Source organism: Notamacropus eugenii, chromosome 5 (genome assembly GCF_028372415.1).
Source record: "Notamacropus eugenii isolate mMacEug1 chromosome 5, mMacEug1.pri_v2, whole genome shotgun sequence".
Lineage (NCBI taxonomy): Eukaryota > Metazoa > Chordata > Mammalia > Diprotodontia > Macropodidae > Notamacropus > Notamacropus eugenii.
Window position 1 is genome coordinate 49,832,862 of NC_092876.1, and position 25,811 is coordinate 49,858,672.

At 51.7% G+C, this 25,811-nt stretch overlaps 1 protein-coding gene across 9 annotated transcripts in view; it reads right to left on the bottom strand.

Moving 5' to 3' along the window:
* Positions 1-3,861: 3,861 nt before the first annotated feature.
* CASZ1 (castor zinc finger 1) overlaps positions 3,862-25,811 on the bottom strand; it is a 235,905-nt gene continuing 213,955 nt past the window's right edge. For 5 of the 9 annotated variants that reach the window (XM_072608836.1, XM_072608835.1, XM_072608838.1 and 2 more), the window contains 8 exons: positions 24,353-24,475; positions 21,969-22,322; positions 19,805-20,003; positions 17,974-18,145; positions 15,912-16,060; positions 15,554-15,788; positions 13,185-13,469; positions 3,862-8,921 (listed from right to left, as the gene is read on the bottom strand). In XM_072608836.1, coding sequence (XP_072464937.1) covers positions 7,732-8,921; positions 13,185-13,469; positions 15,554-15,788; positions 15,912-16,060; positions 17,974-18,145; positions 19,805-20,003; positions 21,969-22,322; positions 24,353-24,475 — 2,707 coding nt within the window. In that variant the 3' untranslated portion in view covers positions 3,862-7,731. The remainder of the gene's footprint in view (positions 8,922-13,184; positions 13,470-15,553; positions 15,789-15,911; positions 16,061-17,973; positions 18,146-19,804; positions 20,004-21,968; positions 22,323-24,352; positions 24,476-25,811) is intronic. The other 4 variants (XM_072608840.1, XM_072608839.1, XM_072608842.1 and 1 more) reach the window with 3 other exon arrangements.

The following is a 25,811-nucleotide window of genomic DNA, read 5'->3' on the forward strand; positions in this document are numbered from 1 at the left end:
TAGCCCCACTTTGGGTGTAGGAGGTACTTCGCCTCCACATTTAATTAAGCTCAGAACGAAAACATGTTTTACAAAGTGTTTCTCCTACCAAGCTAGGCCATCGCCCTCTGTCCAGCTCTGAACCCCTTAGAGCAGAGTGCCCTGCTCCCCTTGGCACCTCCCCATCACTCAGGATGGAGCCTGAGGGACATGGCGGCAGCCAGGTGATCCTGTCTGCTCCCCACAGGGTTTGTCCTACACTGATAAAATGAATCAGTAAACCTTTGCGAAGCACCTATTACGTGCCTTTCAGTGTGCTAAGCGCGGGGCATACAAAAAGACAGAAGACAGGCCCTGTCTTCAAGGAACGTACAACTAATGGGGAAGACAGCACGCAAACAAATATGTACAAATAGGTGACATGCAGGAGGCACAGAGAACACGGAAGAAGGAAGGTGCTGGCGTTAAGGGGAGCCGGGAAGGCTTCCTGTAGAAGGGGAGGTTTCAGTTGAGCTTTAAAAGAAGCCCCGGAGGTCAGAAGCTGGGACTGGAGAAGGAGGGCATTGGGGGAGAACCCGAGTGCCCAGAGCTGAGAGTTGGAGGGTTGATGATTTGTGGCCACTTTCTATATCTAACAGTGACCTTATGAGCTAGGCACTGGCCGCCTTATTAATCCCGTTTTACAGATGAAGGAACTGAATTTCAGAGTGGTGAGATAGTTTGTTCTGGGTCACAGTAGGAAACTTCAGATCCCGCATTTGAACTCAGGTCTCTTGTTTCTAAACCTCAGGTCTTTACATTCATTCCTTCACCTCTTTCCCCTCCCAGGGCTAGGGAAACATGGTGGTCCATGGAGACCTCATGGAGAGGACCAAGCTTAGGAGGAGGTGCAGAATTAGACTAAGCTTCCCCTCAACCTTGTCCAGGAACTGAGGGCCTCCACCTTCGGGTGAGGGGGGCAGAGGAAACATCCTTGGAGTGCCTTAGATGCCCTTGGACCCCCCCAGCAGCCATCCCTTTGGTCTTGAAGGCCTCCCTGGTTCCCCACCTCCGTCTCATGTCCCACATCCCCTAGAAAGGCAGTGGGAGCTAACTTTGGTACCATGGGAGCTACGTGGAAGGCTTTTTTTTGGTTAAATACTCCTTTGGGTCATACTCCTTGGCACTTTGGGCTGGGGTCCTGAATTAATTGATCAGACCCCTGGGACCTCAGACATTCCTGTAGAATTCCCAGAGCATCAATTTTCCCCACCAGTTCCACCCCACCCCCCACCCCCAGTGTCTGGGGCAGCTGAACAGCCATCTCCCTGCTCCTGCCCCGACTCCCACCCCCGGCACCCATAGGAGAGCCTGAAAAGCAGCTGTAATGGTTTTAATTTGTTGAACTTGTGTTTTATCTCATAAATTAGTCACCTTTTTATTTAACAGAATCAAGATATCCACAAACAACAAGCAAGTTTCAACTTGAACATTTTAATGGGACAGAAAAAAGTATGTGTGTGTTATACATATATATGTGTGTGTATTTATATTTGGGTGAGAGTGTCTGTTACAAACATATTTATGTAAATAGCCCGTGGGCTTCATGCCAGGCCCAAAGAAGAAAGGAAGAAACCCTCTGTGCTAAGGATGGATTAGGAGTGAGTTTTTGCCTTTTTGTGTGAAATCAGGATGGCTGGGAGCCATAGCAAAGCATTAGGGGCTTTGAAGGGGAGAGGAGCTTAATCCCTGGTTCGAAGGGGGAGGATGTGTCTGAATTGGTCTGAGTCTGGCTTTCCTTTGCTAGGTAGTGCTCAGAATCCTAGACTGGCCCTGGACACCTTTCTGGGGGAAGCTGCCTGTGTCTGATATCCCATCAGGCCAAGCAGCCGTGCCCCCCTGGATTGGATTAACTCAAGATAGATGCCCAAGCATTTATTAAGGGCTTACTATGTGCAGGGGAAGGAGTGCTAATCGATTTGTAAATGTGAATCTCATTTGATCGTTGATTATGGGGGCTGTCAAGGTCATGAGCATTTGAAGGGAAGCACTTAAACAATGGCTGGCACATTATATAAATGTTGGCCCTGTGGTCAGAGCACCAGGGACCTAGAATATTTTAGCTATCTGTGTGTCCTTGGGTAATTCACTTAGGTCTCAGTTTCCCTGCTCTGTTAAGGGGGTAGAGGGGTGGATTCGATGGCTTCTGAGGTCTTGTCTAACCTGATTCATCCTACATCTCTTTTTCAAAGTCACCCAGACCAGAAATCAGCCTTTTATTCTGAGACTCATGGCTGAATCTAGACAAAAGACACACACATCAAGAAGAGGAAAGATGGCTGAAGCAAAGGGACCCCTGGTTTTGGGGTCAGAGGCCCAGAGTTCAAATTTAGGTACTTTTGTGTTTGGGGAAATCCCCTAAGTCTTCCAGGCCTCAGTTTCTTTCTCTGTAAAATGAGGAGGTTGGTTAGCCTCCAGTGGCCCCCTAGGGTACTTCCGGGGTCTTGAAGACTGCTGGGGCTCTGGGTGAAGCAGAAGGGGTTGTCCAGTCTCCTTTTGAAGTCATGACTTCAGTCACCTCCAGGGCCCAGGTGCCTTATAGCAGTGGCCTCCAGAAGGTTCGGGAAGCAAGCAGCCCTGGGCTGGATCCAGGGGGCTGACCTGATGAGCCTGCTTAGCTCCCTGTATTGCAGACAGGAGTTCAGCCAACATCCGGATCCGGGTACATGCTGTTCCCGCCCATGGGCAGGTCTCTGCAGGAAGGGAGCAGGCACTGAGGTGGGTGAGCCAAGCAGGAGTCTGGGCTGACTCCCTCCTGGGCTCTATGACATCCCCCAGGGAGAGAAGTAGGAAAAGCCTACCCAGCGTCACAGCCCTGGCTGGGCTGTTCTCTCCTGCATCCTTAGCCTCCCAGGGAAAAGATAGGGATTCTTTCCCTTGTTTTGGGCAGTGGACCCCTGGAGCAGTCCAGTAAATTCTGTTAACCCTTTCTTAGAATCATAGTTTAAAATGTGGAAAATAAAATATGTAGCATTACAAAAGAAACCATAATATTGAAACAGAGATGTAGTTTTCCCCATGCAAGTCATCTTGCTCCCACCCACACTTTTCCATCCATCCTCCTGACTGTGCCAGGAACAAGACCCTCCAACTCTCAGCTCTGGCTTTTTTCTGACTCTCCCCCATTCTGAAAAGCTCTTTACTGACCTACCTGGCTTCCTTAAATCTCAGCTAAAATTGCACCTTCCACAGGAAACTCCCCCTCCCCAACCTCCTTAATTCTGGAGCTTCTATTTATCTCTTATTTATCCTGCACAGAGCTTGCTTTGTATAGATTTGTCTGCACATTGTCTCCATTAGATTATAAACCCCTTGAAGGCCAGACCTGTCTTTTATCTCATTTTGTATCCTCAGCTCTTAGCACAGTGCCTGGTTAATTAATTAGGTGCTTAATTAATGTTATTGAAAATCTTCGCCCCCCCCCCCCAAAAAAAATTCTATCCACAGACCCCGGGTGAAGCTCTTCCCCAGCTCTCCTCTTCCTTGGTTTAACTTTGTTTTCCATTGTGTGATACAGTAGAAAGGGCACTGCCTCTGATATTTTCTGCCCAAGTGACCTGGCTTTCCTAGGCCTCACAGGGCATTGGATCAGATGGTCATTGAGATCCCTATGATCCTTTTCTGGCTAAAACTGGTATTTTTCCTCCCAACAAAAGCTAGCTTTTCCTGAGCAGACCCTCCTAGATGGAATCTTCTTCTCTTTCTGTCCTCCTTCCAGCGCCCCCATAGGGGACCCTGATGGGACACTAAGTATAACCCCAAATGCAAAGTCACTGGGTTACTCTCTTTTGGATGGGAACAGGAGAGAAGAGGAGGGCTTATAAAAATAAGGGACAACCTGAGAATTTTTTCCAGTTTTTATTGAGTGAAAATGTCAAACCTTGCATCAGTCATGCAAAAAAAAAATCAAATAAATAAAACACATATATTAAATTTCTAATAGCACTAAATTCAAGTGGAAAAATATTCAGTTCTTAATAACGCAGGTGCCGTGGAGACCAGATTCAAGTAATCGGAGCACACACTGTTCTGTTCAGTTTTCACTTTCTGCATTTTTTTTGTCTCAAAACCTCTCTATATATCTATATATCTATATATATGTATATACATATAGATATATACACACACATATATATGTGCATACATATTATTTTATATTTATATATATACACATACATAGTTATAAAACATTAAAAAGAGCATTGGTGGATCAAGCATTTTTCCCCACAGAAAGAAAATAAAACAAAAATTACACATTAAAATTCGAAATGAGCTAGTAATGGCTTGTAGTCCTAATGTGCAATATATTACAAAAGGCTAGACTTTGCACTGTCCTCTTCTTTTTTTTTTGTTGCTACATTGAAAAATGTTTTATTTTTTTCTTTACAAAATTCCATCCACAGACTGAATCCAGTTTTTGTGGCTTAGAACGGTGAGGATGACAGGGAGATGCTGACTGTCTGTCTTCGGTAGCTGAGGTGGTCACAGAACTCGGGAGGAGCCTTTGGGTGGGGAGGTGAGGGTGGGGGTGGAGGAGGTGGTGTTTTAAATTGATTTTGTTATTTTTTTCTCTTTAATCAGTAATACTCCATCTGACCTCTCCTCCCCACTCTTTTCCCTTCCAAGCTCACTCAGGTGGGTGTGTCTCTCTAGGCTGTGGGCGGCCAAAGGAACAAAAAAATAAAACATAGAACCAGCTGGTTGGATGGGTTGTACCTGGCTTGGTTTTGGTTTTTTTCCATTTTCAGTTAAAAAAACTAAAAAACCAACAACCAAACCATTGTAAAGGGCAAATGAGAAGGTGTGTGGGAGGGGTTGAGGGTGTGTGTGAAAGGAAGGAGTTGGGGGGAGGAGCTGTCCAGTGACATTGTCCTGGGAGGGAGACCAGCCTTGAGAGAGGTGGTCAAACTATCTCCCACTCAACTCATTCAGTGTCAGAACCATAAACCAGATGGTGGCCAAGGCCTAACTGATGGAGAAGAAGCTGAGGAGAGCCAGGGCTTGGCTCAAGCTTGTTTCTTCTCTTGATCAGAGACATGTTTCCTAACTGACCCAGGAGTCCTCACTACCCCCCTTGCTGAAAAAGGGAAGGTAGCCCGGTGTTGGAGTTACCTGTAGCTTGGTTCACCCCAGCTCAGGGACTGGCTTTATTTTCCCCCCTCATTGCTAGGGGAGGGGGATAGGGGCAAGACTACTTCAAAGGTGGAATGGGGAACAATTTGAGGGGTGCACCGGCAAAGCAGCAGCCAAAACAAGATAAAACAGGGAAAAAAAGCCTTAAGAAGCCACACACGTATAAACTGATAAGAGGGAAACCCCCAAATGTTAAATTAACTACAAACTTGTATTAACAGTATTTTTCCTCCTGCTACAAAATTCAAGTCAAGAGTCGGAATCACACAGCTCCCATCAGTGCTAGAGTGTGAAGACAGGCAGCCTCAAACTGTTAAGGCCTCTAAAATAAACGCTAAACAAAAACCCTCCAGAGAGATTGCACACAAGTTACCCAACCTAAGGGGGCTAGTCCGGAAGGCAGGTGAGTGGCTGGAAGCCAGAAGCAACTTCTCCCCTCCAGCACCCCAGCTCTCGTTTTTTTTTTTCCTTTTCTCTTTTGTTCTACATAGAATAATAACCTTTACAGGAAAAATACTGTACAACTTTTTTTTTTGTAAATTTTTCTTTTTCATTTCTGAATATTAAAGCCAACAGTCACATCCGCCCTGCTTGCCACGACCTGAGCCGCTGGCTGTGAAGAGCCCCCCTCCCCCTCCCCCCTCATCTCCCCCAGCCCCGTTTTTTTTTTTTCTTCTCTCCATCAGCACCATTCAGTTCTCCCCTTTTAGGATAGATGTAAACTGCACATTTTCCCTGGGGTTGGTCCCCAGGGTGGGATTGGGAAGTTAAAAGGAAAAAAGCTGACACTTTCCCCCTCCTCACCCCAACCTTTCAGGACAAAGAGGGAGGGAGAAAAATGCCCCCTAGGTTTGGGGGATCTTTGGGGCCACCAAAGTGGGGCAAAGTCTAGCAAAGGTTTCCCAGTTCAGTTGATTCCATGAGATTTCCTTGACAGTCTCCTGCGCTGAAGAGTCCATGGAGAGCTTCTCTTTCTTCTTCCCCCACGAACCGGCCCTGGGCACCAGGTGGGGGAGGAGACGGAGGGGCTGGGAGTCACTGCTCCGCAGGCGACTCATCCCCAATTTCAAAGTTAGGCCCTGACCGCCGCTTAGTACCTGGGGCTCTACAGGACCGTGCTCCTCCCCTCCCCACTCCTGAGGGCCCGGTGAGATCGGTGGGAGCAGGGAGGGGGCAGGAAAGGGGGGGAAAGGCCCCTGGGGCTGGCTCCAGATAGCCCTGAGGAGGGGGAAGGTCCCTGGAGCCCGAGGGTTCACAGTAGCCCTCGTGAGAATGGTCACAGTCCTGAGCAGTAAATAGTCCTGTGGGGAGAGGGGGTGTTTAAAGGGGTGGGATGGGGCTCCGGCCACTGGCAGGGGGGACCCTGAGACCTTACTCGAGCCCTAGGCTGGGTGCGGGTCGGACGCCCTGGGTCACGGAGGGGCTGTCCCAGACAGGGGTGTCTCCACTTCCCACCCCTAGTCCAAAGCTGTTTCCCTGAAGCAAGCACCCAAACTCCAGCCACCGTTCCTCGAGGCCCCTCCGCTCTTGTCCTCAGCAGCGGAGACCGGCGGACGGGGTCCTGCAGGCTCAGTCTGGGTTTGGGGTGGGGGGCATTTCTTCGATCCTGCTCTCCGCTTTGGTGACAGCCTTCCCTGCCTGAGCTGCGCTCCTCCAGGGCCCCGGGGGCTGCCGAGCCCCGAGACCGAGGGGCGGGGAGGCTACCACCAGCACCCGAGGCAAGGATTGCTCAAGGCTCCTGGCCCCTTTCCAGAGGTGGCTGGGCCTCCCCGCTTGCCCTTCCGACCGTTCTAGAGCACCAGAAGAGCCTGGCTGGGTGGAAGAAGGGAGAGCGAGTAGGTGGGAAGGGGGAGAGCGGCGTCCCAGCCCAAGGGGACCCCCAGGATCTCCCGCACTCCCCTGGGTGGCCGGGCGTCCCTGCACCTGCTCTTGCAGCCAGACCACCGCCAGGAATCCAAACGGACATCTCTGTACAGAGGGAAACTTTACATATAAATATCTTTAAAAAAAAATAACATAATGAGGACAGATCCCGGAGAGAGGGACTGGAAGCCTCGGCCCCTGCCCGCTCGCTTTCATTAAATGCGTTTGTTTAACAATAAATAGCCCCTCCCCCGACCCTCCACGAATGGAGCCTCCTCTCCCTCCTGTTGAATGCTGGAGAAAGAACTGGGGAAAAGGAGACCGTGTACACAGCCAAGGCCATTTCGTTGGTAAACTTCTTGGGGAGAGGGGGGATTAAAGGGACCCAGCATGGGGAGACACCAGCTAGCCAAACAGCCAAAGGAAGTGGGAAACGCAAACCCCCAGGCCCGGAGGGCTGCCCTGGCCCTCGGGCTCTCCCCCGCCCCACTTTCCATTTCATCACCCCGTGGACCCGCCCTGCCTCGGGCCTCTGCCCCCTCTTCGGTTGCTGGGGCCGGGAAGGCCCGCGTCCGGGTTCCGCTGGGGTGGGCGTGGGGCGGCCGTCGGGTGTCCGGGAGACGCTGGAGGGCTCTCTTCTCTGCGGGGGTTCCGGGTCTCGGTCGGGTCTTACTTCCAAACAAACAAAGAAACTAGGACGCACGCCTGGTCCAGAGGCTACGGGGAGGCAGAAGCCGTCAAGTCTCCCGCGGGGGGCCGGGAAGCGTCGCTGTGATTCAGGGGACACGTCTCCTCTCCTACCCCGGGGCCCTTGGGGCCCAGGGCTTCACCCGGGGCGGCGTCGGGGAGGGACTCCTCGGAATCCGTGTTCAGATCCTCCTCGTCGTCGTCGTCCTCCTCGTCGTCGTCGTCCTCCTCCTCGTCCTCCTCGTCCTCCTCCTCGTCGTCCTCCTCCTCGTCCTCCTCGTCCTCCTCTTCCTCTTGGGACGAGTCGTCCAGGGCCGCGGCGGCGCAGGGCACGGCCTGCGGGGGGTCCGCGGGGCAGGGTCCTTGGCCCTCGGGGGGCTTCCTGCTCAGGTCCAGGGAGTCGCTGAGGCCCAGGCCCGCGGCCGCGCTCTGCAGGAAGAAGGCGCCGCCGGCGTCGGCGCCCAGGTTGAGCGAGCTGTCGAGGCCCAGGCCCTCGGGCTCGCCGCCCCTCGGGGCCTCGTGGTCCGCGGGCCCCGGCGGGAGCCCCTCGGGCCCCGGGCTGGCGGCCGGCACGAGCTCGCCCCGCTCCTGCTTGTCGTGCTTGCGCTTGTGCGAGTCCATCTGCGACATGCCCACCACCGTGTGCTTGCAGCCGGGCGCCGTGCAGTGGAAGTGCGAGCACTTGAGCTTGTACTTGCAGTCGGGCACCTCGCAGTCGGCGCTGGAGCTGAACTGGCAGAAGCCCGCGGCGCTGATCACGTCCTGCTTGCCGTGGTGCTTGCGGTGCGCCGTCACCTTGGTGCTGTCCGTGCAGCGGAAGCCGCAGCGCAGGCAGTGGAAGTGAGTGCTGTTGCCCGACCACTGGCAGCCGGCGAAGTCGCAGCTCAGCGACGCCTTGAAGCGCTTGAAGTCGTCCAGCACCAGGTTGTCCACGCGGTCGTGGTGCTGCGCGTGCTTGTACATGTGCGTGCGCCCGCAGAACTTGTAGCCGCAGTTCTCCCGCGTGCAGTGGTAGTGCGTGACCTTGAGCGAGAACTGGCAGCCCGCGTCCTTGCAGTCCTCGTAGAGGTCGTAGCGCCGGAAGCCCTCCAGCATCATGCCCTCGTCCAGCATCTTGCGCGACGACGCCGTCTTGCGGCGCTTCCCGAAGGGAGACATGTCCTCGATGATCCAGAAGCGCTTCTTGGCGCCCGACGCGGTTGGCATGGTGATGGTGTTCCCTGTGGGGAGAAGGGCCGAGAGGTGAGGCCGCGGAGGGGCCCCCAAGGCTGGCGGGGCGCAGCCCCGTGTCTTCGCACCCTGCCTGGCGGACCTAGCGCGTGAAGAGGGCTTCCTAAGGCTCCTTCTAGCCCGCAACCCACCCTCTCCCGAGCCTGTGCCCGCAGCTGCCTGGACGTTGGGCCTACCTCCGCAGGGTTCTGCCCACACCCTCTCCACCACGATGCTGACCGCTGTCCGGGGTGCCAGGGGCTGAGAGGGCACTTCAAAGGTCATCTAGTCTGACCCGGCTGAACAAGAATCTCTTTCCCCCTGCCCACCACCCCAAGACCATGGCCAAGGACAACCGAATAATCATGGCTGCTTTCTCTCTAAGTTCCTATTTCAAACTGAATGGGGCATTCTATGTGATGATGGACTTGGGAGGCAGAAAACCTGGCCTCCCATCCCCTCTTCCTTCGGTCTAGGCTTGTTTTCAGGGACCAGACACGGAGCCTCAGTTTCCCCCTCTGTCAAACAGGACCTCCTTGTGTCAGGGGACATTCAGGGGAAGGCCCTTGGCCATCCTGGAGTGGCCTCTCCCCCTAACCCCCTTCCTTCGGGGGCTGCCAACCACAGGCAGCCTCAGCCCACTCTGTGGAGAGAATGCAGAGTCTGTTTGTTTCCTCACCAGGCTGGCCTTCATTTTGGGGTGGGGAGTGAAGAAGCCTCCTGAATCTAATTGAAGCTGAAAGGGGAATCTAGGTCGCCAGAATGTAATTACCCAAGTTGGATTCCGGCCAGGACACCATAATGTACCTCCCTCTAATGAGGGACAAGCAAGCTCTCTTTCCTGCTGATTAACCCCTGGCTTCCCCCAGGTCAGGCACGCCTGTCTGCTCCAAGGGGGCCAACCCGCTTTTGGCAGCAATCTTAAATACTCTTGTATTTATGCTTTGGAAGAAAACATACATGCACACACACACACACACACACACACACACACACACAACCACCCATCATCCACACTGCCCTGAGGTCAACTTCCTACTTAATTCCCAAACTTTTTTTCTCCTAAAAGGTCTGGCATGATCTTTCTTCCCACCAAGGTCAATGAAAGTAGGAAATAGCATCCTTGTAGAAGGAGAAGCCTGTAACTGAGTCCAAAGGCTTGTATTTGAATCCCTCCTGGCCTCCACCTTGAGGGAGAATGTAAGAGCCTTGAAGACAAGGGCTAATTTTACACCTTTGTCTTTTTAGACTGCCTTGCCTGGGGCTTTAACCTTCTGGAGAAAGTAAGTTCTTTGAGTGCAGAGGCTGTTTTTCCTTTTGTCTCCCCCACCCCCAATCTTCAGCTCTATTGAATGGACCCCCTTCCCCTGACAGGCACTGATTCCCAGATCACTTGAGTGACAAATGGAGATAAGAATGTTGAACTCTCAAGTGAGGAAAGCACCTTTGTAAGTGGTTTCAGAACTGAGGAGCCCAAGATTTGAGGTTTGGGAGACTGGGAGGGGCCGGCCCCACCACCTAGAGCAGCAGCCATGGCAGAACCGTGTTTGGGAAAACCGAGGCCCTGATCAGCTTCCCAGATGGGGTCTGGATGCCCCCAGAGGTTTCTCTGATCACCCCCAGTGGAGATTGGCACCAGATAGATTGCAGCTGCCTGGTTCTGGACCACCAACTTTGGAGATCTGTCAAACATACTTGGATCTAGAGCTGGGACCTTATGTAACCCCTTCACTTTACAGATGAGGAGACTGGGGCCTAGAGAGGGGAACTTCCTTGCCCAACAATGCAGGTGGTGAGTTGACAGAGGTCAAGATCTGAACTCATGTTCTCTGATTTCCCCGTTCTTTATTCTTTCCACCATACTGCAGTTGTAGGAAGTGAGGTACCAGACAGGCAGGTATAGATGAGGCTGCTATTCCTGGGGGTGTCTACACTCAACCCACCAGCTATTATATTACCACTCTCTTCCTACCCACAAGTCAGAAGCACAGGTCGAGCCTCAGTGTGGACCAACTCTCATCCCCAGTGTCGGGCCCTGCTCTGTGATATCTGGTTGGTTGATTAGAGTCTTCCCTCCCAAACCACAGGCAGGAATTTGCTCCTCTGAAACCTAATGGAAGGCACTTGGAACTTTCCCTGGCTAAATTAGCCCTAGAGAAGCCAAGAAGCAGAATAATCATCACTCCTCACCTCTTCAGACCACTCTCCACCCCCCACCAAAAAAAGGAGAGTTCCATCAGCCAGAGAATCAGGGATAAGGCCCTTTAGGTCAAGGGCATTAGGAGGGAAAGAGAAGAACCTAAAGTAAGTGCCATGGTCCAGGGCAGCAGGCCAGAGGTTTGGGGAAGTGGTAATTGCCATTGATGACAAGGGCTAACGTCAGGGCAGAAGGGGGCAGAGAAGATGTGGCCTCATTCTGGTTTGGGACCTTATGTCCCAAGAGCCTTGGGAGTGTGAGTGTGTGTATGTGTGTGTGTATGTGTGTGTGTGTACACATTCCATTCCCATCTCTGCCTTGCCCCCCCCCGCCCCCCCCATGCCTGAGATGCCTTCCCTCTCAGTATCTCCCGATTCCTTCAAGGCTCCACTCACGTACCCTCACTGATATATATGGGAAAGCCTTTTCTGATTCCCTTAGTGGTCGGCACATTTTACCAAGTAAATTATCCATTTACATGTTGCATTCCACCTCTAGGGGAGTCTACACTTCAGGAAGGTAAGACCTGCTCTTCATTTTGTCTTTGTTGTTGGGGGTAGCAGTGGGAAAAAAGGATACCCTTTATGAGTCTCCCGGTGGGTTTTTCTATTTGGACCAGCACTCAGCTCAGCGCCTGGCACAGAGGAGGTGTTTAATGTTTGCCGACCATCCTCCTTTGCCAGTTCAGGCTTGGAGAGGGGCCCAGGATGGGGAGGGGAAGGGACTGTCCCAGGGTGACAAGAGTCGGCAGAAGCCAGGCCTTCCTAACTCTGATGTAGGCTGAGGGTGTTGGCTGCCCTGGAATGGCCAGGCCACTCTTTGGTTGTCACAGCCCAGGCTTAGGCCTTAGGGAAGGGCCCTGCTAGGTACTTTATAAAGGATCAGGGCCAGTGTGAGGATACGTTTGTTTTTGCCCCTCCAGAAACCTGTATGTTCTTTGTATTCTCTTACTAGTGCCCAAGTTAGATCTCCCCAGAGAATCTTTGGATTCCCAGCTCCTAGAACGGAGCCCTGCACACAGTAGGTGCTTCATGAATTTGTACTGAATGTAACAAATGGAATCTAGGGCATTCACAAGTCTGAGGTTAATTTGCAAGGGAAATCCCCTTTGTTCATCTTTATGACTTCCAGGTACCCATGCCCAGGGAGGAATGGCTGGACCTGGCTATAGATCCAGAGGCAGGAGGTGGGGGGCAGACTGAGGTGGGATGATGGCCCAAGAGGCTCCCCTCCCTCCCTCCCTCTTCAAAGAGCATATTCTCCCAGGGGCCCAGGATAGCCTGAGGAGCTGGTGAGGGCCAGGAGGGTACCATCACTGCTCACAGGGTAGTTGAGCCAGGGGCTGTGGAAGGGTTGACCTGGTCATTGGGATCTTAGGAACTTCTAGGGACACTGCCTCCAAGGCGGCTTTGGGCTGGAGCCGAGTTCAGGAGATCCACTATGGGATTTGGCTGAGCAGACCCCATTCTCCACTGAATGGCCCCCTCACTCCCCAAGTTTATCTCTTAAGTCTGCTCAGGTGGTAGGGAGAAGGATGGCAAGGCTGTATCTACCTATTGCCCAGAATGAATTTAGGTAGTCCGGGGACAGGACAAGGCTCTTGTTGGGCCGAGAGATGAAGAAGGGTAGAAGTCCCTAAAGGACCCCTAATTTGCTTTTGCCTGTGATTATGCGGTGCTTTCTGTCCTGGAGGCCTTTCCTGAGATCATCTTCTGTGTATACTGTGTCTATCATGCATGTCTCTGCTTATTTGCATTAGAATGGAAGATCCTCCAGGGCAGGGGCAGTGCCTAGCACAGAGCCTGGCATCCTGCCAGTCCTTACCAAAGGGAAGGCTCCCAGGACAGCCCACCTTTCTAGCTGAGCTGGCCTTTATGCACCATCTCCTCCATTAGAGGGTGAGATCCTCGAGAGCAGGGGTCATCTTTGTCTTTCTCTGCCTCCCTTGCATGAACATATGTCTGTGAACTGGGTGAGCTCCAGGAAGAGTGGAGCAGCCCCCAGCAACAGGGGAGGGAGTGAGGGGTGCGGGAGGTGGGGGGAAACAGCACTCAGCAAGAAAGTTGGGGAGAGTTACCTGCGGCGTCCTGCACTATGGGGATGTCACTTTTGACTGGAGGTGGAGTGGCAAGGACAGACGGAAAGCCGGGCGTGCTGGTGGCGGGCAGGACAATGGCCCGGCTGCTCCCGAGGGTGGCACTGAGCAGAGAGTATGAGAGACAAGACGGAGAGAGGAGGTATGGGAGGGAGGGGAGGGGCGGCCTGAGCAGGCCTTGGGAGAAGGATGGAGGCGGTGGAGGCTGGGGGGCCGCGTGGGGGGCGGCGGCCTCGTCGGCAGCAGGAGCGGCAGCGGCCAGGCAGCCTGGAGAGGGCGGAGAAGAGCAGAAAAAAAAAAAAAAACAACCGAACCGAACCAAAACAAAGGACGGACAGACAAACACAAACAAAAGAACCCAAATGAGAAACCCGACGGCAGAAGCAAGTACGATGAAAATGGAAAAAATGTGTTGAGAGGTAAAAAGGAGCCGTGATGGGAGAGGAAATGGAAGGCCGGCGACAGGGGGGAGGGGAGGAGGAAAGGGAGGGGTAGTGATAGGGGAGGAAAGATGGGCCCGGCCAGACCTCTCAGAGCAGGTGCCAGAAGGGGCTCAAGTCCTGCCGAGGGCTGGCAGGCCTGCGGCTGGTCCCCAGTGGACCTGGGGGAGGCAGGTGGGTACTGAAATAGACTTGGGGCCCTCCTGGCCTGGTCCCTGACACTCTGCAGCCGGGGGCACCAGCTCCCTGGAACCCCTACTTCCTAAGGCAGAGGTTCTTAACCTTTTTTTTTTTTAATGTCACAGATCTCTTCTCAGAAGAATGTTTTTAAATGCATAAAATAAAATACAAAGGATTACAAAGAAAACCAACTCTACTGAAATAAATTTATCAAGATAGTTTGTTCCCACCCAATCCAAGTTCATGGATCTCTCTGAAATCTATCCACAGAAGCCAGATTAAGAACCCCTGAACAAGAAAGATAAGAAGGTGGCATTAATGTAGTAATAGACTGGGCACTGGATCTGGAGCCAGGGAGACCTGGGTTCAAGTCTGGCCTTAGACCCTGACTGCCTGTGGGCAAGATACTCATTCCCACCCCCATACCCCCCACCTTTTTCCTAAGTTTTCCTTATTCATAAAATGAGAGCTTTGACCTAGGTGACATCTAAAGTCTGTAACATTGACTTACTTAACCTCTTTGCCTCAATTTCTTCCTCTAGAAAATTTAGTCCTTTAGGAATAAAGCCATGTGACCTTGGACAATTCACATGAGATCTTTGACCTCAGTTTTCTGATTCATAGGATGAGAGGTATGTGCTCGATGGTCTCCAAGCCCCTGCTGGCCCTAGGTCTATGAATCTATGGGGGATGCCCCATCTCTAAAAAAAGGGTAGCTTTGACTTACATCTCCTCTGGGAGAGTCATAGAAGGTGTTGGGTGTGGAGTAGGGGATGTTTCTCATCAGGAATTAGGAAGATGGTCTGGTTTAGAGTCACATCTCAGCTCCTGTTCCTCCACTTGGGCCAAGGTTGGAAGCCTGCTCCCAGGGCCGGTGGGTAGTTCCTGCCTCCCTACTGATCCCTGCCCAGCCTGGGGGGTGGGTCTGACTTTCCTGTTGTGTTTGATGTAGTTTGTGGTCGAGGGAAGGCACAGATCCCCTCTTCTAGAAATGGAAAAATGAAAGTTCATGTTTGAAGAGAGAGGCCTATGAGGAGGTGGGTGGCCAGGGAGGCACAAGGAAGCCCAGCAAGGCCTCAAATCAGAACTTCCTAGCAATGAGTGCTGTCCAAACGTGGAAGGAGAGACATGGTGGACTCCTCCTTTCTTGGAAGCTCCCGGGGGGTCCCTATTCGATTGCTAGGTGGCTATTTAAGAGGGCTTCATAGGAGGGAGCTGATGTTCACTGCTCATGTGCCATAACCTGTCTGCTTGAATGATGGCGACTATGGCAGACTGGCCTCCTCACTTGCTGTGTCTCCTTCCTGGTTTGTTTGTTTGTTTTTTACCCCAGTGAAAAGAGTATGAACTTTAGGATGAACAGACCTGGGTTCAAATCCTGAATGTGCCACTCATGACCTTGATAAGTCACTAGTCTCTCTAGACCTCGGTTTCCTTACTGGTTAAATGGAGGAGGGGGGCGGTTAGGCTAGATGACTACTAAGGTGTCTTCCAGCTATGAAACTATGATTCTAGCTGAATATACTTAGGCTCTCTGGGCCTCAGTTTCCCCACCTGTAAAGTTGAGGGGCTGGATGAGATGACCCCCCTTTCTCCCTGCCAAGATCCCTTCCAATTGTGTAACACTTAAAGTAACAAGAACCTTCTTTCTGATTGAGGATAGAGGGCATTGGGGTGGAGTAGGGTGGGGCGCACGCGGCCCCAGGTGGCTCTCCAGGACCAAGTACTTACCTGCCGAGGTGCTCTCGTTGCCTACCGGGGTGCTGGAGCAGCTGCGGTCCATGGTGGAGGATTCGGAGGAGAGCGCCCCCGGGCTGCAGCCCGTGTAGTCCAAGAACTCGTCATTCTCTGTGTCCATCAGATTCTGAGGTCCCTGAAACGAGGCGGGGGTCCCTGATGAAGCTGGGCTGGGGGCCATGCTGCCGACATGGGAGAGGCTTTCGTTCCTGGTGGGGTGTCCCATCACCTGGAAAGGAGAGGGAGGACGTTGGCTCCCGGGGTGGGGGAGGGTGCCGTCGGCATGAAGCATGGCCCCCAACACTAGTGTGGGTGCAGGGGAGGAGGCTCAATCTGCCTTCTCTCTGCTCACCTGAGTGGGAACTCGGTCAAAGTTCTTCCCCAGCATCCTCCGCATGTGCTTCCGGGCATGGGACGTCATCTGGTGTTTGAGCAAGAAGGAAAACTGGCAGCCCTCTCGGATACAGTGGAAATGACTGTTGACCTGGTTGTACTTGCAGCCTGTGGACACACCCCACCCACCCGAGGGATGTGAGCCTTGGCCAAGGGGTCCAGAGCCTGCTGAAGTGAGGGGGTGGGCTCCAGGCCAGGCCCCCAGCTTTGCCTGCTTTTAGGAACAGGTTACCCCAGGGTCACTCCCCTCACCCACACTCCGACCTCATAAGGGAAGCAGTAGCAAGTATTTCTAAGGGGCCCACTGGGGTATGATGGAAAGAACGCTAGGTCTGGGACAAGAGATCCTGGCTTCAGATTCCAGCTCCCTGGGCCTGTTCCGTCCTCTGTAAAATGAAGGGACAGCCTAGGTGGCTCCTCAAGACCCTGTCTCCTCTTAAGTCTGTGATCTAACAAAAACCATTGTCATCCTCAGCCCCGACACAATCAGTCACGGAGGGTCAGGGATTCGGAGCCCACTGACAGTGACGGGAGCCGCTCGTCTCTCCTAGCCCCGCCACCTGCTCCCAGACTTCCCGGGGAGGGAGCCTGTCTCTCCGCCAGACTCTGTTTGTTTAGACGGCTGTGTGCCCCTCCCTCCTTCCCCATCCGCTTGTGCCTTCTTTGGAATTAAGAACAAACAGAGAAGGCGCAATGGAAACAGTGTCGGTGGAGGGCAGGTGAAGGCTTGCCTGTTGCCATGACAGCAGGGCCAGGAGGGGTGTCGGGTATCGTGGAGGGGCTTTGTTTGGCCCCTGCTCACACCTGAAACACCCAAAGTTGAGTAAATAATGGGGAAATCCTGACACTGTAAGATGAGCCCAGGTATGGGGCCTGCTGGCCACTGCCTGTTGACTTCTGTTGCCGTGGTTACGAGCCACCTCACCAGCAGGAAGTCTTCAGAAGTGGGGATGGTGGCCGTTGGGGGTGGGAGGTGGGAGGAAAGCACGCTTCCTTCTCCAAAAGTTGCCCTTTTGAGCGTTTCTCTCCTGCCTTGGAGCAGCCGGGAAGAGGGACAAACCCTCCTTAAGTGAGGGCTAGGAGGGAGCAGCTGCTTGTCTTTCCTGCCTGCTCTCCTCAGCATCATTCCCTAAGCTGGCTACCATTCTATACCATTTCTTAGCGACACAAGGGCACTCTAAGTGGTTCTTCTGTCATCCCCCAAAATTGTCAAACTCCAAGGAGCAAAAAAGAGGCTTTCAAACTCTGGCTCTACTCCCTGTCCTGTGGGTCCAGAGGCGAGTCCCTTTTCCTCTCAGACTCAGGAGAGGACAGGGGGAAGGTCATCTGGGTTTGTTAGATCAGAGGAGTATGATCTTTATGACTTAGAACTGGGACTCGAGATGGCTTAGCTGAGGAAACTCAGGCCTAACATCTGAACTCCAAAAACTATCAATTATGGGACCCCAAGGCCCAGAAGGTTCCCCTTCCTGAGCCCCAGGCTTCAAGAAGCAGGATTTAATCCAGAGGTACCCGTTGAAGGTTATTTTTGGCTTGGACCAGCAGTTGGCATCTCTTCCCAGATTGGCAGAGAGAGAAATGACCACTAGAGTCATCGACTGACCCTTGAACAGGCTTCATGGGGAGAGTGAATGCCCGAAGACCCCCAGGGGCTCTCCTGATTCTTGAGCCTCCCACTGCCTTTTGATGACATCCCTAACTACACTTCAGATTCCAAGTGGATGAAGCCTGTATAATAGGGACATGTTGCTTGTCTTCTCAGTGGGTGGAGAGAGAATTTGGAATTAAATTTTTTAAAAAGGGTGGTAAAAATAAATACATAAAAAAGTTCCTCAGGGAGAAAAAACCCCAAGACCCCAAAGTGGAAAACTGGGTGAAGTTGTAGAGCTTAACAACGGTGAGATTGAGTCAAGATGGGGACTCAATCCAAGGAGGCTTCCAAGAAACAGACACTGGGTTCTAAAGCTCCAGACCCCACCCTGAAGTGTCTGGAAGATGCCCTTGACAGACCCATGAGTTACCTAGTCTCCCGCACTCCTCACGCTTGGTGAAATACTTGAACCCGTTGGCTGCCCGGCGTTCCGCCTTCTCATGTTTCTTTATATGCCAGGGCAACTTGGTTGTGATGTTGGTCACAAAGTAGCAGCCAGGTCGGAGGCAATGGTAATGGCCTCGCATACGAAACTCACAGTGCTGTGGGAGAGGGAGGAGAGAGAGACAGAGAGAGAGGGGGGGGGGGGCGGGGAGAGAGGGGCCTCAGACCTGTGACTCAGGGTTAGAGGTGGGATGTGAACCCAGGTCTTCCTGACTCAGCAGGTCCAGCAGGCCATTCCCACTAAGCCTTACCACCTCTGTTGGCCAAAGAGGCAGGTTTATAGATCACACGGATCTTTGGGGCCATGTAATTCAACCCCCTTATTTTAAAGATGAGGAAATTGAGGTCCGGAGAGGCTTGATGATTAGCCTGAGGTCACAAAGGTCATAAGTGACAAAGTCAGAATTCTAGCCCAGCAATATTTCCATGGCCCACCCTGGAACGTAAGTGCTTTGACACTTCCCAGAGCCTTGCACAGTGTGGCTGCCACACAGTAGGTGTTTGCTTGATAAATGCTACTTAAGTAACTGATTAATAACCCCAAAGTGCTTCTCAATTTTTCTTCCTGCTTCAGTTCAACCAAAAAGGTGAGACCTTTCAACACTCATCTTCCCGTTATCTCAGTTTCTGATTCTTAACATGGCAGAGGATGAGTGAATGAGGTATCCACGCTAATACCAGTGTTGGAAGGCAATGGCTAGACAGAGAGGCATAGTGCCTAACTGGGTTTTGGGGTCAGAAGAGCCAGTCTGGCATTGCTACTTGGTCAAATTGTATCCCCTTCTCTGGGGCTCAGTTTTCTCATCTGTAAAAAGGGTGACTTGAACTAGATGGCATCTAAAGTCTGCAGTAGTGCTAAGTTCATGATTTCTTGAACCCGGAGATTCCATCACACATCAGTCAATGAAGACGGAGAGGGGTTGGCTAAATGGCCACTGATATCTCTTCCCATCTAGGATCTTAGACCCCATTTGAGATGATACAAGGGATCCTTTGCCATCTTCCTTTGGGGAGATAATGCATTTGCTTCTGATGGGTGGACTGTCCCTCCTCACCCCCCCCGAGGATCCTTGGCTTGGGGCCACCTCCTACAAGAAGCCCTTCATGACTGTGCTCCCTCCCTATCCTACCCCTTCTTGTTGGCATTCTTTTTCTCCTCAGATTATCTTGTATTTACTCATATGTCTTCATCAGGAGCTCTTAACTTTCTTTGGGTTCTGGACCCTCTTGGCATCTGATAAAGTCTATGGGCCCCTTCCCAGAATCACATATTTAAATGGAGAAATCATATATTTAATATATGTATTATTTCATATATCCTTATTGTACATTATATAATATATAGTTACATATTATGATACACATAATTATGTAAAATGTATATTTAATAATGAAATACAGAGGATCACAAAGAAAATGTATTAAAATATAGTTATTAAAATATTAAAAAGCAAACAAAAAATGTACACAGATGCATGGTTAAGAACTCCCTCTTACAAGTTCTCTCCTTGCCCCTACTCTGCCCCCCATGTAGACTGTAAGCTTCTTCAGGGCAGAAGCAGTTTCTCCTTTTTTGTCTTTGCCTCCCCAACTCCTAGACCGGCATATGAGCCCTTGCATACAGTAGGCACTTGATAAGCGCATGTTGGTGGGCTTGAATTGTTTCTTTGCTGTCTCCCATCTCCTCACCTGGCTGCCCCAGCCACCTTGGGGACTCCCTCACCTCATGTCCCTGAGTCGGAGGCCGGTGGTCTTACCTGGTTTGGACAGAGACACTGCAGCGAATAGTAGGCAAACTGGTCTCGAACATTCACCAGGTTGTTGCTGGGGTTGATGTGGTCCAGGCAGTGTGACTCGGCCTTGCCAGATGTCTTACACACGTACTTGCAGTTTCCGAAGAGACAGTGGAAGTGGAACTTGTTGGCGTATTTGCAGTCATTCGCCAGGCAGGGGTCGCTGGAACAGAGTGACAACCCACAGGGTCACTGCCGTCCTTGGGGCTCCACCCCCAGCTCTTTGGGGTTCCTGAGGCTGGCTCCCCAGGCGGAAAGAGAGGGGCAAAGGTCTACATCCCACAGCCACAGCTGGGGCTGTCCCCTAGGGCCGCCCTCATGCTTGCCGGGAGGTGCCAGCTCCGTGTCCTGGCATGCCTGGCTCTATCATGACTCAAACGTGGCAGGGAGCGGGGCTGCTGAGCACACTGAGGGGTGCCCGGAGCGTTGCATGCTGGGACACAGAGCCTCCACAGACCACACCTTGGGTTTAGAGATAAGGACGACTGCAATCAGTTCCTGGGTATGAAAATCAGGGATAGGCCCCGCCAATCCTTGGCGGGATGCCACTGAGGGCCTGGTTGGCACTGTGTGGGTACTGCCCTACATCTGACTGGCTGAGTGCAGCTGGATGGGCAGGGCCACTCCCGGGAGCTCCCCCATGCACAGATGGACCTGGGAGATATGTTTGGCTTCTAAACTCCCACAAAGGGTCATTGTTGATATCAGCCCACCGAGGATAGTCCCACCACCTCATGTACACCTCCCCTCCCCAGTGCAACCCTGTCACCCAGGGACCTCTGTTGGGCTGCTGGGAGCCTTGTACCCATCCTGCCCCACCTTTCTTCTATCACCATCTTGTCATCTTGGGAACAGACACTCCCCAAGTAACTGTGTCCCATAAAAGGGCGAGTTCTGAGGTCTGGGATAGGGTGTGATAACTGGTGAAATCCCAGGAGGTCCCAGCTTCGTCTTCTGACAGATTAAAGCTGAGGTTTTCTCATGGATCCTAGACAGCAGATCTAGAAAGGACCTCAGAGGTCACCTGAAATGCCTTCATTTCATGCATAAGGAAACTGAGGCCTAGAGAGGTAGTAGGTGGGAAAGTCATGATTTGAACTCAGGTCCTATGTCCCCAAGTACAGCACTCTTCCCAGTGTGCTGCTGGCTTCTGGGAAGATAGCTGAGTAGGTGGGAATTCCACCCAAGATGGAGGGACATTTTGGAAGCTACCGGGGGTGGAAGGGAAGGTGACTGCCCTACTTTCTTGCTACTGACCCAGCTCCCAGGGGGCTCTCAGAGAGGGAGGACAGCTTTAACGCAGGTGGTGTGTGTTTACTTCCAATTTATTAGTTTTATTGAGAACAGGAAGCTGCGGTGCAGAGATCCAAATACAGTCACCGTTATTGCCGCCACCACTGCCCAGGAAGAGGGACCCTCCCCCGCCGCCCCCACTCCCCTTCCCTCCCCCAAGGTCCTGAGACAACCTGTGGAAGGGTGCCTGCCAGGAAGGTGACAACAGGGCCCCCCTCCTTGCATCCGCCCCCTCCAAGAAAGCCTGGCTGTTGAGGAATCTGACTCCCATGGCTTTGAGGGGCCTGAGGAACCAATAATCCATGGGCTGGAGCAATAAAGGCTCCCAGTTTCCTAGGGCTAGAAGGGACCATGGGTCTTCTAGTTCAACTTAGCCCATGAAGATGGGAAGAAACTGGCCCAGGGAGTGAGAGATTCCTACAAAGGGGGCTGTGAAATCCTCCCTGTTGGGCAGAGGCAGAAGCCCCTCAGCACCTAATCCCTTGGATCCCTGCTGCTTCCAGCCCAAATCAGTCCAAGGCACCATGAACAGTCCCCATCTAGTCTCGGCAGTGGCTCTTGGGCCATCAGGGGAGTGGCGAGCATGAGAACAGTGCGGTGCGGGCCACCCCCACCAAACGACCCTGGTACAGGAGTCCTGCTTCCGATGGGAAGCCGGAATCGGAGGTAAGGGTGTTAGCAGCAGCATCTTTGCAAGGGAAAACCCTTGACTGACTAGCCCGTGGCCAAGCCTGAGCACAGAACACCCCCTGCTTGACTGAAGGGGAAACCTTGGGGGTCTGGGGGGGGACCCGGACCGCCTGGCTACCCCTCCCCACTCATCCGAGGGACTCACTTCTCCTGGAACTGGAGGAATCCGGGTTTGACTTGGGGCTTGGCATTTTCTAGAGAAGTCGTGGCCAAAGGCGAAGCAGCCATCCCCGGCACCGATGATGGAATCTGAGGCATCTGGGGGATGGTGGAAGCCAGCTGCTTCCAGGCGAGGAGGGTCGGGGCGGAGGGCATGGTGGCCGGGCTAGCAGTGGGCACCTCTAGGCTGGAAGCAGTTGCTACTGACGCCGCAGTGGTGACAGAAGGTGCGGGGGGCGAAGACGGGGCCAACGAAGGCTTGGTCTCGGCGGCCGTGTTCGGGAAGGAAGCATCCGTGTTTCCCTTCACAGCTCCTCCTGCCTCCGTTCGGAAGTGGAAACTACAAACGGAGAAGGGGCTGCTCAGGTGAGAAGGCTGGGGGCAGGGCAGGGGTTGTAAAGCTGCAATGGACTGGGCTAGAGCTCCAGAGTTAGCTTCCTGGACCCCCTTCCTGCCATTAGACAGAGGAGGAAACTGAGGCACAGGGGTTTTGTCCTGCCCACAATCACACACTGAGGTTGTGGTGGGGCTGACTCCAAATCCAGGCCTCCTTCTGCTTTGTCCCTGAGCCCTGCTTCTCCTGCTCTGCCCTGCAATGCCTTTGCTCTCCCATTAAGACCTCCACCCCTCATGAAAAATGAGAGAGAAGGACTTCCTCTGTCATTCCCTGTCCCACTTTGGGCAGGGAGTTCTCTGAGCTGCCCAGCTCACGGCACTAAAGAAACATGGGGGCTTTCTGGATTGGCCCAGGTGAAATCGTAGCCATCCTCACATGGACATAGCTTAAGTCACTGGATTTTCATAACACTTTTGGTAATAGAAGCTCTTATCAGTCTCATTCTACAGAAGAGGAAACTAAGGCTGAGAGACAGGTGAAGGATGGCTTGGATTACATTATAGAGCCAAGAAGAGCCTGAGGTGAAATTAAAACTCGGGCCTTCCTGACTCCAAGTCCTGGGTTTCAGCCACTTCACTACCCAGCTGCCTCATTAGAGGGCAAATGGCCCTGTTCTTGGACTTGTTCCCAACCTGCTCCATGTTTATGCTGGGGACCAGTCAGATTTTGTAGATTTTGTGGCATGTGGGGAGGATTCTAAAATTTGGGTATTCTTGCATTGGGTTTTCTTCATCAAGATTCCTTCCTTGTCTTGGTGGGGGGGAGAAGTGATTCTGAGGCAGAGAGGTAGTGGGACATGCCTCCCAGAGCCTCTTTAGGGTTACTATGTTCTGGGGTTCAGCAGGCTGTGATGAATAAATGCTCATTGTGCAACAGATACTGATGGGATAAAAGGAATTATGAATTCAAATTTGCCATTGGCAAACTGGGGACCTGGACCCTCCCAAAGGCTGACATGATGGTTTGAGTCAGGGCTTGAAAGTCAGTGATGACTTTTTTAAAGTAAAAAAAGATCAGTTAATGCCAAGGTTGTCCCCCTGAAAGCCATGCACCTCCCTCCAGTGCCAAAGCGGGGGTCTGGGGATGTGGAGCACTGAAGACACTATCAGACGCAGCTGATGTGTGACTTAGTTTTCCTCAATAGCTTTTTGCTCTCTTTTTTCCTTTTTATTGTTACAAGGGATGGCTGTTGGGGTAGAGAAAGCCAGAAAGGGGTAAATTCCAAAATGAAGGTCTCATTTTAAAAATATAAATGTAATTGCTATTTTTATCAATATTATCCATTTACTGATAACATAAAAATAAAATCCAGAAAGCTGATAAAATAGCTTCACTGGATTTTTTTAAAAACTTCAATACATTTAGAAATGAATTTAATTTATCTTTAAGTCAGTAAATATAATTAAAATGGTATTTTCACAGTATTTGAAGCCCTACATCAAACTTAGGCAGGCCCCATCTGCTACCTTGAAGATGGACCACTTTCTGACAGTAATTGTACTTGCATGGTGTTAGTTTGCAAGAGTTTAAACAATCTTTCCAGCTTGGCTCCCCCCTTTCTCCAACAATTGGCCTGTCCCTGAGGTAGACACTGGGCTTCTTGGTGAAAGTCAGAGTTTGGGCACAGAGAGGTGGGCTGGAGAAGGGCCTATGGACAGAGGAAGTCCAGACAGGGCTTTGTAGAGACCACGAGCTGCAGCAGAGGATGCTCTCCACTCCTCTGAAGCCTTGGAGAATTCTGAAGGTGCCTGACAACCACTACACTTCACTTGTTCTCTCACAGATCAGGAAGGTGGGCAAGTAGATGAGAGACTGCACTATAAGTGAATGAGGGAGACAATTCATTCAATGAGACTTCTTTTCAATGGGCCAACCTCATTGATTGTCTCTGTTTTACAGCAATTGGGGGGGCAGCAGAAGGGTAGCCAGGTGCCCCATAGGACTTGAAGGTCAATAGAGCATTCCATACTCACTTGGCATGTTTGATGGCCCCATCCAGGGTGCTGAACAGGGCGCCACATTCTTCTACCACGCAGTGGAAGTGAACTTTGTGCAGGAAGTCACATTGGGCATCACAGAAATCCTTGGTGCCGAACCTGGTCAGACAGAGAGACCCAAAGTTAGAGTCTGAAGCTTTGCCTGAGATCCTGGAAGGAAACCTTGGTCAGGGGTGTCTCTGCACCCAACTAGCAGACACACTGGGCCACTAGGCCCTCACCCTCCACCCCTCATAGTACTTTGTACTGAGATGGTTTTGGTGTAGGGCACTCCCAGTGGACAAGCTCCCTCATCAGTGTACTCATAATCCTGGTGCACTAAGAAATTAAGTTCTCAGCGTCAGCAACTGAGAGAGATAAAAGGCTGAACTCATCCCAGGTCTTAACTATGAGGTCCGCCTTCTGTGTTCTAGCCTGTGATGCCTTATCATAATTACTTTGTACATGTACAACATGTGTTACCTCTTCTTATCTGTTTATCTCCTGTTTCCCTTCAGTTGAATGTAAGTGTTCTGAGGAAAGGGGCTACTCCCCTTTGATATCTCTGGTACCTTGCACATAGTAGGTGCTCAATAGATGCTCGCTTCCTTGTTTATGAATGAAAATATATGTGGCTCAAAGGTGTCCAGGGACCATTTTTCCTTGGACTAATCCTTGAAGCTGTTTTTCTAGCTAGATCGAACAGCACTTAGAGTGTTGGGCCTGGAGTCTGGAAGAACAGAGTTCAAATCGAGCCATAGACACTTACTATGAAACCCTAGACAAGTCATTCCACCTCTGTCTACCTCAGTTTCCTCAAATGTAATATGGGGACAATAACAGCACCTATCTCACTGGTTGTGAGGATTAAATGAGATAATATCCGTAAGGTGCCTGGCACATAGTAAAGGATGCGTCTGTGTGTGTGCGCGCATACCTATGTATGCGCGCACACAAACACAATGTATGCGTAACTTATATATATGTATATACATATATATACATGTACACACCCATACAGATGTGTATACATGTGTACGTGTCTATGTGTGTAGGACACAATACATGTGTGTGCCCATACTAACATGTGCATATTAATACTAATATTAATGTGTGCACATGTGTATATACACATATATATGTCATATGGGACACACACATTTATTCCCTTCCCCTATTTCCCTTATTCTTCAGGTCAGATACAGGCTCCTTGAAGGCAGGGTCAATTTATTTCAGTGTCTAATACAAAGCTTGGCATACAGCAGGAGTTCTCTAAATGCTGCTGAACTGAACTGGCAGGGTTTCCCAGGCTAGTGATGGTATGTATGGCAGAAGAAAGACGTGGTCTGGACCCAGGCATCGGGTGGGATGGTGTCTGAGTTGCAATCTGGATACGTGTGCGTTTTCCCAGAGACCCCAGCAACACGGCCTTCATCTACTCTTCCAGTGGGGCCCC